Genomic DNA, 15,411 nt, shown 5'->3' on the forward strand with positions numbered 1-15,411 from the left:
TTAATTCTAGCTATAAAAATATGCACTGATTACGACCAAATATTTTCATAGTTTCTTCATCATTTTGTTGGTTGAATGTAAAACACTACAATTCCTAACACATAATTAGCATTAGTAAATCTTAACTAAATTAGTATAAGCAGTCTTTAGTAAGCCCAATTTCATTAACTATACAAAATTATTTCTATTAGTAGTAATAGTAATAAATGAGTACCTCTAAAGTACTGTGGAATTTCTTGGTGATAACAAGGAGAATGAATACTCAAGTTATTGGCTGACTGTGTTTTTATAAAGGTTTTATTTACTCTATGCCATTATAGATATGAGAATAAAGTGAACTCTAATATAAAAGTAAGCCGTGGTCCCTTCATGCATACATGGGTCTTCAATATTCCCCCTCTCTCATAATTCAATCATCTTTCTAAAATCTTTGCACTGCTAAATGCTAAGTAAATCTTTCCGTTAGCAAAACATAACAGAAAACTCTATTTTGCAATAGCAGAATGCGCATCTAGTTGATTGGTGATATTCATCAAGGCATATTCAAATGCACAAAATAGGCTAAACCACTTCATGTTACTCACTTCTGACTTCTCCTTCTTTCCTCTTGATTGTGTTAACAAATAACAATCAATAGCACTGCTTACGCAGGTAATGCTGACCTCTTTTCAGTATACCTCCAGATTATCTTAGTGCTAATATTAGTCATATAAAAATATGGCAAGAGCTAGACTTATGAGCCTCCATTTTATCCCTCTGATGCTGGGAAAAACCTCTGCCACTACTTCAACTACAACCTCATTATTCACATGCTCTAAGTTCTTAATGAATTTCATCAACAATTCAATTTAAATGTATTAAGTTGCTGTCACTCCTTCAGTAAGATCAATGAATATCACCGAGGGAGGTATGGAACCAGTTTTTTGAATCTTCCCTAGAACAACTCAAGGCAAAAATCAGATTCAATAAAATACATTTTAGTAGGGAAATGATGAATAGTGAAAAGAAAGATCCAGCAAATCTGAGATTAAAAAAAAAAAAAAATCAAGGCCTGACAACTTAATATGTGTCATCCAGGTCACATTTGTTTCTAAAACCTCAAAGAGCTGTTGTGAGGTTTACATGTAATAACATAAGTAAAGGTAGAGTATATTATTTGGCAGCTTGTATAGATAATCAACAGTTATTAAGTGTAGTTCTCGTTTTTTAAAAAAGCCACTGCATTTATAGAATGATATAGCTAATAAGTTACAGGGCAAAATATATCTAAAAATTCTAGCCAGGTTCATGTCAGAGATCAGGGACATATCTTAAAATGGTTGCAGAAAATATAGTTATAAAATGAGAGCATTTTGAAAAAAGAACGGCAATTCATTTAAATGCTATTATAAAAAGGACTCTACTATACTGGAGAATTTTCTCTGTGTTTTATGTTTTGGCCTTATTGATTTCTATTATACCATTACTACCAAAGTAATTTCATAGACCACAGATCAGCAAGAGGCATAATATGGTCCAGTGCTTTATGTCACTACCTCCAAATATCTCCTTTTCATCTATTTTTATATAACACTCTTATCAATTGTACTCTGACCATGGATACCATTTGTTGATCCCGAATTTTGAGAAAGGGAAGGTGCAGGGAGAGGTGAATGAAGGAAGACCAATGCTATTCAATTCAGTTTTAATGATTCAATTCAGTAAACATGTATGATGTTCTACTATGTTGCAGGAGCTGTGGAGCTCACTGAAGAGTCAAAGATGAGTAAAACATAGTCCCTGCCCTGAAGGAGAACATTTTGTTTGTATACAACTCTTCCCAGCAGGCCTATAAAACCTAATCTCACTCTGAGTAAGCAGAGTTAACATGATTAAAAGTTCATAAAAAGAAAGCCTTCCAAATTTACTGGGTCCATTTAAAAATACTGATTGGGTATGTTGTGTTTTAACAACTTAGTAGAAGCCAGTCACTATTTAAATGTTCTCATTAAATTACACAGAAACCAGGTTTATATATTTAGTGAAGTCATGGAAAATTTGCCATTAAAGTGAATAATGTCCAATCTAGCATGCAATACTCTTTTGGGAAAAAGAAAACTAAATGTCATAAAGATTAAAAATAAAAAACTTTGTGACATTTTGACCTGAATATCAAAAAGCTTCAAAATCTGGTCCTTAATGTTTTTACAAAAAAGTGTTCTTGAGAATATCATTAACTTTGAGTCCTGCATATCTTATGTAATATTCTACTATCAACAGTATACTGAACAAATGTCTTATAGCTTCATTTAATGGAAACATCTTTCATATCTATTGGGAACTTTCTCAGTCATGCATAGTTTATTTGAAATCCAAAGGTTCATTTGGTTCTGCCAGACTAAAATAGGTTATTAAAACTAGAATTTTATACTTACCCGATCCTCCTTTTGTCAAGTATTTGTTCTTTGCATAAAGAACAGAATCTAACATAGATTCGAAAAGAAGAAAATAACCCTGCAAAAAACAGAAAAATAAAATGGAGTTTGGAAATGTGTAATATCCTCACAGAAAGATCAATTTAAATATCTGCCTACTCTTTTAATAAAAATATACTGTATATACTTTGTCTATGCCATAAAATATTCTGCAAAGTTTGAAATTATTTTTTGCAGTAAGTTTTCTACATAATAATTGTTAGAAAACCAGGCCAGGGTATGAAGTGAATCCAGAAAATTTATTATGGTAGAATCTACTGAACCTTTTTTATCTGTGCTTCCACTTTCTAGACAATTGTTTCTTTCTCATTCAAAGAAATATTTCAGATGGAAATTGTTTTTTTTGTGTGTGTGTGTTTTTTTTTAGATGGAAATTGTTAACAAAATCTGTAACTCTCCGGAATATTGCAAAATTAATCTAGAGTGGTCCTCAAGATTTTGCTCTCTGGGTGATGTCTGGACACATTTTGATTGTCACGGATCGGGTGGAGGGATGCTACTGGCATCTAGTAGAGAGAGCCAAGGATGCTCTCTGATGAGCATCCTACAATGCACAGAAAAGCCCCCATTAACAAAGAACTGTTTGGCCCCAGATGATATACCCCAGATGATTGATCTAACCTGGTCTAGAACATCATTTCCCAAACAGTTTCCTGCCCCAGTGACTCTCCCTTTGGTTAAAAGAAAAACAGGGGTGGGGGGAGTTGGCTTTAATCCAAGAGATTTGAGAAACACCAGATGCTACATCCTCCTCTTAGAGATTCAGAGTGCACATTATCACAATAAGAGTTCTAAGAAGTGTTAAGGTAAAGAACACTGAGGAACATATTTTAACCACTCTTTGACTAGACACCTCCTTTTTATTCCTACTTAACATCTATCAACACCTCGCACAGCTAGTGTTGTTTGAAACACAGTTCATGAAACATAGCCCCAATGCACTCGATTTTAGAGAACAATAATGAATCCTCTGCCAAGAAAGAAAAATCATAGCACAAAAGATAACTTGTCCCTACTGGTGTCACAAACACAGTGCATTCTAACTGTATGCTACAATTTATTAAATAAATGACAAAGTAATCATAAGTGAGAGGTTAATGCCAGTTTCAGTTAGTCTTTCTCCTTCTAGGGGCCCATCCGCCAACAGCCCTGATAAGCAAGGAAAATTAAGTGCTCGGTGCAGAGCTTAGCACATACTATACCTATTGGTCAGGGTGAACCAATATGAATTTTACCCTGATGTTAGCATTCTAAATCAAAACTGTTCTCACTCATTTGCTTTGTGTACAAATAACTGTTTGACAGGATAAATACAACTGCCTTTAACCACAATAAAAAGTTTTTTTAATGGTTTCTCTAGAACAAGAAAATGCAAATCCGGATGGAAAATCTTCCCAAGAGATTAACAGCAAATTTAAATTACAAAAAACACAGCTCTCATGCTTGAATCACTTATGAAGGAAGCTAATTAAATTGCCGCTAGCAACTCTACTCTGGCATTTACCCCCAACACACTAAAATTCATTGATAAGAAAATAATTGCCTACAAAAGAAAGATTTTGCAACAAAGCTTTTACCAATGTGTTTACATTAGGAAAATTAAAGATTTGGTGGAAAGTCTTTCTCTAGATTTCTTCAGTAATATGTCTAACTCTTTCAAGTTAGTACTCCTTTAACATCATCTGAGTATTCAAAGCATGAGATTTTTGGAATTCAAATAAATCTTTATCAATCTGACATGACATGCAGATCTATGCACACAAATGCTAATAAATAAGCATTCATCAACTGACTAAGATGAATTATAATTTTTGCTAAGGAATTATTAAAAGAGGAGGCATCACCCTGGCCAGCTGCTCCAGTGGTTAGAGTCTGCCTGCAGATCAAAGGGTTGTGGGTTCGATTCCAGTCAGGAACACATACCTTAGTTACAGGTTCCCCTACTGGGGTACCTGGGGCGGCAACCAATCCATATATCTCTCTCCTGTCAATGTTTCTCTTCCTCTCTCTTTCTCCCTCTCTGCACATCTTCCCTCCCTTCCACTCTTTCTAGAAATCAATGGGAAAAAAAAATATCCTGGGGTAAGGATTTATAACAACAACAACAAAAGAGGAGGCATTCATTTGCCCTATGAGAAAAAGATCTGCTGATAAAACATGTTAATGGGGTGAAGAAAAAATGGTCCCTATTTGTAAGAGTGCTGAATGTTAAAATAAAAAAATAAAAAAAAATTCACATTTTGGTACAAATGAAGTATTCATTACATTCCAGTGATTTTTGGAAGGGGGTATTAAAAACTGTTACTGATTTGGCACTGTGTCAAAACTGTTTCTAGTATTACTCTTTCAAAGCAGTTAGCTAAATCTAAGTACTTTGCTTCCATATGCTCAAACACCATCTTACTTTCATGTACTACAAACCAAAAAACGTCTTTAATCAATAGATGAAAGTACCTCCTTCTAGCAACACGTTCCTTTATTGCATTTAAGATAAAGATATTATTAGCCATTCATCAGAGATTAAATTACACCATATTTTAAATTGGTATTATGGTCAATACCAATAGTATAGTGGTTGAGAGGATGGATTCCTGGATTTAATCCCAGATAAGCCCCCTTTTCTATGTGACCTTGGGTAAGTTAACATCATTATGCCTCAGTTTCTTCATCTGTAAAGTGACAGTGACAATGACATTGTGTTTCATACAGTTGTTGTGAGGATTAAATATGTTCATACATGTAAAAGGTTTAGAACAATAAATTTTATTAGCCCAGATGAAAAAAAATTAAGAGTTATGTAAAAAACATATTTATAAAGGCTAATCAAAATTTTGAAATTATGTTTAATATTAGAGAATAAAGGTTTACCAGACTGTCCAGATTGATGTAATAACATTTATTTAGTGAAGAGTCTTATAATCCATGAGTAAGCAGTAAAATTCCTTTTTCCCCAGGAATTAATCAGATCACATTTTCTTGTGTCACTTCTTTTTTCACATCAGCCAAGACTATGTGTATGTATATACACACCACAATATGTATGTAATAATATATATATATATCTACATATACATCTGCTAAAAATTATTTAAAATTAATAAAATTTAAAAAACCCTATCAAAACAATTTGATCAAATTGGAAACATTAGTGCCAATTCCAAGATTCTTCTTAAAAAGATAATCACAGAGATTCCCCACCACTCCCCTCCCCCGGGCCAAAAAATCAATTTTACTTAATACTCTGAACTGGTATTTATAACTTAAGACTTTCCCATCTACTTGCTTTCATTTAATGTAATAAAAACCAATAGGCATTTTCCTATTTACCCCTTCATGATTACCTTAGCTAAGATTAGAATCCTGATAAGACAATATTAGAGATAGTTTCTAAATTTCTAATTATTTAAAACAACCTAATTTTCATATGAGAGAAATCAGTACTAGAGAGGTTAAGTAACTTATTTTATGTCATGTTGATGGAAAAACAATACTGGACAATTTTTAGCATCTCTTACAAAACAGTGGCCTTAAGATTCAATTCTTAATGCTGCTAAACTCAATAGTGAGACAGACTGCAAACAAACAAAAGAAAGAAAATCATCATCCCTGGCAGTAAAAATACCCTATCAAAAATGCCATGTCTTTGCTTCTCATTTTTTAGAATCAGCCAACATAATAGGGTCAGAGAATTTATGAAAGTAAATCATCAAATGCTCTTCCTGATATATGTAGAGAAAGCATTCAGCACGGTGCCTGGCACAGAGTTAACACACAGACCATATGGCAGAGCTCTTTAATTGGGTGGAAGTCATTACATGGGAGTCAGCTACTAGAAGGTAGAACTAGACCAGTGATGGGCAACCTTTTGAGCTTGGTGTGTCAAACTTCACCAAAAAACTGAGCATAACTCGGGTAGTGTGTCACTTTGAGGAAAAAACATTATTTCGCAAATGTTTCATCCTCGGCATGCGGCCGCCTCAGCGGCCGCGTGTCATCAGAAATGGCTACGCGTGTCAGTGCTGACATGTGTGTCATAGGTTCGCCATCACTGAACTAGACTAAGCTATATAGAAGCAGAAGGACACAGCAAGTCTTTTCCCTTTTTATTTTTTATCATTTTTGCTCTTCACTGGTGCATAATTAAAAAATACTGCCTGGCCGGCATGGCTCAGTGGTTGAGTGTTGACCTATGAACCAGGAGGTCACTGTTCAATTTCTGGTTAGGGCACATGCCTGGGTTTCGGGCTCGATCCCCAGTGTGGAGTGTGCAAGAGGCAGCTGATTAATGATTCTCTCTCATCATTGATGTTTCTATTTCTCTCTCCCTCTCCCTTCCACTCTGAAATCAATAAAAATATATTTTAAAAACAAACAAAAAACACAATACTTTCCTCTAGAAAGTATTATTGTTTTGCTTTCTAAAATTAAAAATTTCAAATAATAGTGATGACTGTTTAAGTTCATTGTGTTAAATGTCTTTATATGGATCATCTTATTTAATTCTTCCCTACAGCACATTATTGTTATTTCCATTTAACTGATAAGAAAGTAAGGCTTAAAAATGTTAAATTACAACTTAAAATAAGAGGACTTAAAAAACAGCTCATAATCATGGAAACAGCTGAATGAGCCAGGATGTGAACTGTGGTGTAAAAACACAGACCAAGTTCTGAATCATTATTTTATGTTGCTTCTTAAATTGATTTGCTGGATTGAAAACAAGATTTACTACAGTTACAATTAAGTACTCAAATGTTCTGAAATAAAAAATTTCCCATAGAGCATATTAAACAAGAATTGAATTTACAGTAGGTATATGATTCATAGTATTTCAAATTGATAGTTTAGTTGGCAACTATTACCACCATTTTATTGTAAAAATTATCAGTTTAGAAAAATCAATTGAAGTACCAGAATATATGTAGAATCAATATATGACATTTGGGAGATAAATTAATATGCCTAGTTAAAAATATTAGCAGATGAGAAGAGTCATGTATGTATTGCTAATGGTTATTGTCCTTTCTCTCAACTTTCCACTTTGCTAAACTTCATTTTACTATAGGCTCCCTCCGTGACAGTATAGCCTTTACTTTCCTGGGAATTGTCCTTGGTTCTGACCAAGTCATTCATTACTGATACCAGAAGGCTTTGCTCCAAATGCCCTGCTCAAGACTATAATTTCACAGGCTGCTGCTTCACCTGTAGGGGTGCCATCTGGAAGAGAATTATACTCGGTATTTTCTTCCATAATGCTCATGGGCACTCTTCTTTCCAAACTGACATTTACTTTTCAAAATTAAAGTTTGCATTTACACTTAAAAAATTAATTACTAAGAAAGGAATACATTGATTAAATCTGGAACTAGAATATTAACATTATTCATTAAAATGAGAGCCTTATTTCCCAGTTCATATCTTCTCATAATAAACGAAACTGGTGATATCTTCTAAATAAGTTTCTTTGGTTGTCTTTATTATTTCCCGTTCAAATAGCTGAATTGCTGATATACCACTAGGTAGAGTTAACTATTTAAAAGAGTGAGTCAAGGGAGAAGCACAAGTACAATGAAGAGTGAATCTGTAGAAAGTTTAGTAACAAATCCTATCTAATAATAGAGTAACATGTAAATTACCATCACTCCGCTAGGCCCACGACTGGGCGGCGGGAGGCTGGGAGGCGGGACTCGGGGTGGCCTATCCGGCCATTGAGAGGCACGGATCCACTGCCACTGAGGGGGGCTACCCTGCTGTTGAGAGGCGCAGGGGGCGGGACTCCCGCCCCCTGTGCCTGTCAACGGCCAGATCCGCGGCCACTGAGGGGGCCTGCCGCGGACACCAAGCTGCGCCTCTCAATGGCAGGGTAGCCAGGTGTCGGCGGCAGCCCCCCTCAGCGGCCATTGAGAGGCGCAGGGGGCGGGACTCCCGCCCCCTGCGCCTCTCAACAGCAAGGTAGCCCCGCTCAGCGGCCGCGGACCATCAAAAGTGGGGGAGCTGGGTGCCTGTCTGCTCCGGCACCAGGCTCCACCACGAAAAGCGGAAGCGTGTAGGGGACCCTACACGTGCATGATTCAATCATTCACTGGGCCTCTAGTAGTCAATAATCTTGATTTAAAGATAAAAATAAAAGATTACTTCCAATAAATAAACAAGCCTACAAAATCTAATTCCTAATTCTTAGTATAATCAATATTTGGTAATTCCTAATACTTCCAATAAATAAACAAGCCTACAAAATCTAATTCCTAATTCTGAAGTATAATCAATATTTGGTAACATTTTTTCCAATGCTACTATAAATTCTGTAAGATTTACCATAGATAGAATTTTATCCAACTTAATTAGGACTACTAGTCATTTGTTAGTGGAAAACAATATACTTTAAGTAAAAACATATAAATGCAAATTTGTTTAACAATACCCTTTGAGGATGGATCTACTGATTGGAATCCTCACCATCTTCCTTGCATAATAAACCTCACTCAAAATGAATTGTAAATAATTTCCAGTTTGGGTTATTTTAAAATAAAAAAAGACTTATTAACCAATGTCAACCCAATAAATTAAATAAAAAGTAAAAAAATAAAATAACAGAAAAAGAATCTGAGGCCATTTGTCAAGTGAAGAGTCCCTGAATTTTATAACTCTCACCCTCCCACACCTACTTTTTCACTATTTGTTTTACTGATTATTTTATTCAACACTAGAAGCCCGGTGCACGAAATTCGTGCATGGGGGGGGGTGGGGGGGTGGGGGGGGTGGTCCCTCAGCCCAGCCTGCACCCTCTCCAATCTGGGACATCCCTCTCACAATCCAGGACTGCTGGCTCCCAACTGCTCGCCTGCCTGCCTGCCTGCCTGATTGCCCCTAACCACTTCTGCCTGCCAGCCTGATCGTCCCCTAACCACTCCACTGCCAGCCTGATCGACGCCTAACTGCTCCCCTGCCAGCCCGTTTGCCCCTAACTGCTCTCCCCTGCCGTCCTGGTCACCCCTAACTGCCCTCCCCTGCCGGCCTAGTCGCCCATAACTGTCCTCCCCTGCAGGCGTGGTTGCCCCCAACTGCCCTCCCCTGCTGGCCCAGTCACCCCTAACTGCCCTCCCTTGCCAACCTGGTCGCCCTTAACTGCCCTCACCTGCTGGCCTGGTCACTCCCAACTGCCCTCCCCTGCTGGCCTGGTCACCCCTAACTGTCCTCCCCTGCAGGCCTGGTTGCCTCCAAATGCCCTCCCCTGCTGGCCCAGTCACCCCTAACTTCCCTCCCTTGCCAGCCTGGTCGCCCCTAACTGCCCTCCCTTGCCAGCCTGGTCGCCCCTAACTGCCCTCCCTTGCCAGCCTGGTCGCCCCTAACTGCCCTCCCCTGCTGGCCCGATTGCCCCTAATTGCCCTCCCCTGCTGGCCTGGTTCCCCCCCAACTGCCCTCCACTGCAGGCCTGGTCCCCCGCAACTGCCCTCCCCCCTGCAGGGCTGGTCCCCCTCAACTGCCCTCCCCTCCAGGCCTGGGTCCCCCCCAACTGTCCTCCCTTGTAGGCCTGGTTGCCCCCAACTGCCCTCCTCTGCTGGCACGGTCACCCCTAACTGCCCTCCCCTGAAGGCCTGATCACCCGCAACTGCCCTCTCTTTCAGGCCTGGTCCCTTCCAATTGCCCTCCCTTGCCGGCCATCTTGTGTTCACATGGGGGTGGCCATCTTTGACCACATGGGGGCAGCTATATTTTGTGTTGGAGTGATGGTCAATTTGCATATTACCTCTTTATTACATAGGATAGGGTTTTTTTACAATCCTGTTCAATATTTATGTTATTATTAGCTGATTTTACATAAATAAGCAGGTAAACAGTGCAATAAGCTCTTGGTAAATGCATAACCCAACTGAAAGGACAAAACAGGAACAGCATACTGAAGGTAACTTATTAGGTTTAAATGTTCAGGTAGCCATAAGAATCTAACAGGTGTTATAAAAAATGAATGCAGAACATCAATTCAATTGCATAACCATGTGACAAAAAATACTATCATGATTTCACCTTTCAAGGAAAGTGTTCTTTGATGCCTAAGATTAGGTTAGGTGGCCTTTATAGTATCATATAAATTGGAGGCTGAATTATTAACAATGTATAGAAATGAGATCTTACAGCAGGGTTTCTCAATCCTGGCACTATTGACATTTGGGGCCACATAATACGTTATTGTGGGGACTGTTCTGTACATTGTAAGATGTTTAGCAGCATCCCTGGTTTTACCTGCTAGAGGCCAGCAGTACTCTCCTCCTGTTGCTACCCTTTCCTTCCCCCATTGTAACCTAAAATGTTTCCAGACATTTCCTACTGCCCAAATAACCACAGGAGGGCAAAATTGAACAGCCTCCCTCCATGGATAACCACTGCTCCAGAGATATCCAAAAAAGTAATTAGATAAGCATTTTCTCCCATCTACAGTGTTATTAGCTAAAAATGTACACAACTTAAAATTTTATAGGATATGTCTGATCTTGTCTGATCTCAGAAGATTTTATAAGGATGTAAAGTAACTTCTATTTATTTCACTGGTATATTTATAATAGCCTTAGATATTGAACACCTGAATTGCAAAGTTTTTTAGTGATTTCCCCAGTCTATAATTTGATGCTTTCATTTTAAAATGTATTGATGCTAAGCACTTCATCACAAATATGGTAATGAAGTTAGAGAATTTTAAAAGTAATTATGCATAAAAAGGTTATTAAAAGGAAGAGTTATATGCCTAGTTATATATTATGCAATAATGTAAACAGAACACATTCATATCTGTTTATAAATGCTTAGAATAGTACACTATTCTAGGACACAATTAATTAGAAAAATGATAAAGTAGACTAAAGGGCCAAAAATATTATCTCGGAAAAAATACAATACTTCAGAATAAGAAAGAGGCCAAGCTTAATCAAGAATAGATAACAATCCTAAAAAACACATAAAAATATCTGATGTGCCTGGCCGGTGTGGCTCAATGGTTAAGCTTCAACCTATGAACCAGGACCTGGTCATGGTTTGATTCCTGGTCAAGGCACATGCCCAGGTTGCAGGCTCGATCCTCAGTAGGGGGCATGCAGGAGGCAGCCAATCAATGATTCTCTATCATCACTGATGTTTCTATCTCTCTCTCCTTCTCGCTTCCTCTCTGAAATCAATAAAAATATATTTTTAAAAAATCTGATGCAAAAACTGACTATTCAAAATTGAAGCAAACAATTCCTATAGGTAGAAACCACATTATTCTTCTTTTAGTACTTAATAAGCAAACTTAATATTTAAAAGATTAAATGATCCAACGGACAATTACATAACATTTCACCCAAGGATTGCAGAATACATGTTCATTCTAAATGAATGTGGAACATTCAATGAGACATCATATGCTGAGCCATAAAACAAATCTGAACACATTTAATGGAATGATAACATATATAGTATGGGCTATGATATCAACCAAATCAAACTAGAAATAAATAACAGAAAGATATCTAAAAAATTTCCAAACACTTGAAATTAAATAACACGCTTCCAAATAATTTGTGGATTAAAGCAGAAATCACTAGGGTAATAATTTGCATTTAATAAAAACAATTGTGGGCTGTTGCTGTAGCAGTCATAAAGGAAAACCTGAAGGTTTAAGAGTGGTGGAAAAAACCAGGTATAGAAAAATAGGTAGAATATGCTTACCTGCACTAAATATAAGGGTGGGGTTTGTAACCTATTTTGTTCACTGCTTTATCCTGCCTAGGGCAATGCCCAGCAAATAGCAGCCACACAATATTTGTTAAAAGAATGAGTGTGCCAAAGGGTGGGATGACACATACATATTTAAAAGGGGTTAAAATATTTCAGGTAGGAGGGGAGAAACCAAGATGGCAGCATAGGTAAACACTTAAACTGCTGCCTCACACAACAATATCAAAACTACAACTAAAAGACAAAATGGATACCATCCAGAACCACAGGAAAGCTGGCTGAGTGGAAATTCTACAACTAGAAGGAAAGAGGAAAGCACATTGAGACTCAGAGGAGCTGCAAAAGGCTGAGGTACGGAGACGTGCGTGCGGAGAGGACGGGCGGCTGAGTGTGCAGCTGGCTTTCTAAAGCGGGAGGGAGACAGAAGCTCCCGACTGCAATGAACTCCAGTCCCGGGCCAGACTCTGGGAAACCAGACTCATTCGGGGGGAATCTGGACTGTCAGGAAAAGAGAAAGCACACTGAGACTCAGGGGAGCTGAGGAAGGCAGAGGTCTAGAGGTGCGTACGCGCAGAGGGGACTGACTGCTGAGTGCACGGGCGGCTGAGTGTGCAGCTGGCTTTCTAAAGCGGGAGGGAGACAGAAGCTCCCGACTGCAATGAACTCCAGTCCCGGGCCAGACTCTGGGAAACCAGACTCATTCGGGGGGAATCTGGACTGTCAGGAAAAGAGAAAGCACACTGAGACTCAGGGGAGCTGAGGAAGGCAGAGGTCTAGAGGTGCGTGCGCGCAGAGGGGACTGACTGCTGAGTGCACGGGCGGCTGAGTGTGCGGCTGGCTTTCTAAAGCGGGAGGGAGACGGAAGCTCCCGACTGCCCAGAACTCCAGTTCCGGGCGAGTTTCTGGGAACCTGGACTCATTAGGGGAGAAATTGGACTGTCTGGCAGCAGGCGAAACTCGAGGGCGGCTTTCTCTCAGAGGTGATTGCAGCGATTACCGAGGGACACTGAGACCCAGGGGCATCATAGGGCAGGGCTGATGGGAAGCCAAGGCTGTCTGCTCCACCCTGAGACTCCACCCCATCCAAGCTGAGCACAGAGGCTTTTGCAATTGCAATTTTACAAGTCTTTTCTTATAAGACTGTCTCCAGCACAGAAGTTCTCCCAGTGTAGACACAGCCGATCCTCATGGCCAATTGGCCTGGAGGTCAATTCCTCCCAGTGATACCAACAACAATCAAGACTTAACTACAACAAGGCTGTGCACACAGTCCACAAAGGGGTGCAGCAAGAGTGTCCACCTCAGGTAACTGGGGAGGCTAAGCCACTGGGCCCTATAGGACACTTATCACACAAAGCTACTCTACCAACTCAGGGAAGCAGCGAAAATGCGGAGACAAAGAAACAGATCACAAATGAAAGAAATGGAGAAAAGCAAATGACTGGATATAGAGTTCAAAACCACAGTTATAAGGGTTTTCAAGAATTTCCTAGAAAAGGCCGATAAATTTAGCGAGACTCTCGAGGATATGAAAAAGGACCAACTAGAAATTAAACATACACTGACTGAAATAAAAAACATTATACAGAGACCTAACAGCAGACTAGAGGATTGCAAGAATCAAGTCAAACATTTGAAATCCAAAGAAGCAAAAAACACTCAACCAGAAAAGCAAAAAGAAAAAAGAATCCAAAAATTTGAAGATAGTGTAAGGAGCCTCTGGGACAACCTCAAGCGTACCAACATCCGAATTATGGGGGTGCCAGAAGAAGAGAGAGAGCAAGATACTGAAAACCTATTTGAAGAAATAATGACCAAAAACTTCCCCCACCTGGTGAAAGAAATAGACTTACAAGTCCGGGAAGCACACAGAACCCCAAACAAAAGGAATCCAAAGAGGACCACACCAAGACACATCATAAATAAAATGCCAAGGGCAAAAGACAAAGAGAGAATATTAAAAGCAGCAAGAGAAAAACACTTAATTACCTACAAGGGAGCACCCATACGATTGTCAGCTGATTTCTCAACAGAAACTATGCAGGCCAGACGGGAGTGGCAAGAAATATTCAAAGTGATGAATAGCAAGAACCTACAACCAAGATTACTCTACCCAGCAAAGCTATCATTCAGAATTGAAGGTCAGATAAAGAGCTTCACAGATAAGAAAAAGCTAAAGGAGTTCATCAACACCAAACCAGTATTATATGAAATGCTGAAAGGTATTCTTTAAGAAGAGGAAGAAGAAGAAAAAGGTAAACATAAAAATTATGAACAACAAATACATGTCTATCAACAAGTGAATCTAAAAATCAAGTGAATAAAAAATCTGATGAACAGAATAAACTGGTGAATATAATAGAATCAGGGGCATAGAAAGGGAGTGGACTGACAATTCTCGGGTGGAAAGGGGTGTGGGGGGTGTGGGAAGAGACTGGACAAAAATCGTACACCTATGGATGAGGACAGTGGGGGGGGGGAGGTAAGGGCAGAGGGTGGGGTGGGAACCAGGTGGAGGGGAGCTATGAGGGGAAAAAGAGGAACAATTGTAATAATCTAAACAATAAAGATTTACTAAATTAAAAAATATATATTTCAGGTAGGATACACTAAAAACTGGTAACAGACTTTATTGGCAGATTCAAGGTAGGTCCTGAGTGATAGGAAGGGGCAAAATTTGTAACTTCTATGTATTATTACATAGTCCAAAAACAAAAATAAATTTTATATATATATCACAAATATTTGTCAGAGCAGCTCCTACTTCATTATTATTTCACTAATCACTAGCTTCAATGCAAGAATGAGAATAATGGTAATAACTACCACTTATTAGGAACCTATTATGTGCACTTGCTATTGTCCTGCATGACTACTTCCTTATCCTCTTCTCATCCCTTACAACATAGTTCTCATTTTTCAATGGCATGGACTTGTGGAGAACATAACTCAGAACAAGAGCTGATTTCCTCTGCATACTTTTCTAATGGTTTGAAACACATTTATTAGTTTAAGTCTTTCCTCCACTAGATGGCATTCTCACTTAATCAACAAAAGACTGACAAGTCAAATTAGCCCTTTTCCCCAAACTGCAGCTAACTGTCCAATCAGCAAGTTTACAAAAAAAAAAGAAAAGAAAAAGTAAATCACCTGGAGATCTTTCCAAATGTACATGTGGATCTTACTCCAGACTCACAGACTCAGTTTCCAAGGACAAGGGTAGAGGATG

General features: G+C 38.7%; 1 protein-coding gene across 2 annotated transcripts in view; it reads right to left on the reverse strand.

Moving 5' to 3' along the window:
- The window catches only part of PRMT3 (protein arginine methyltransferase 3), a 96,278-nt gene that overhangs the window by 46,097 nt on the left and 34,770 nt on the right, over positions 1–15,411 (reverse strand). For both annotated transcript variants that reach the window (XM_079788612.1, XM_079788611.1), the window contains exon 11: positions 2,415–2,493. In XM_079788612.1, coding sequence (XP_079644738.1) covers positions 2,415–2,493 — 79 coding nt within the window. The remainder of the gene's footprint in view (positions 1–2,414; positions 2,494–15,411) is intronic.

The sequence above is a fragment of the Cnephaeus nilssonii genome, assembly GCF_951640355.1.
Source record: "Cnephaeus nilssonii genome assembly, chromosome: 13".
NCBI classification, from domain to species: Eukaryota; Metazoa; Chordata; class Mammalia; order Chiroptera; family Vespertilionidae; genus Cnephaeus; species Cnephaeus nilssonii.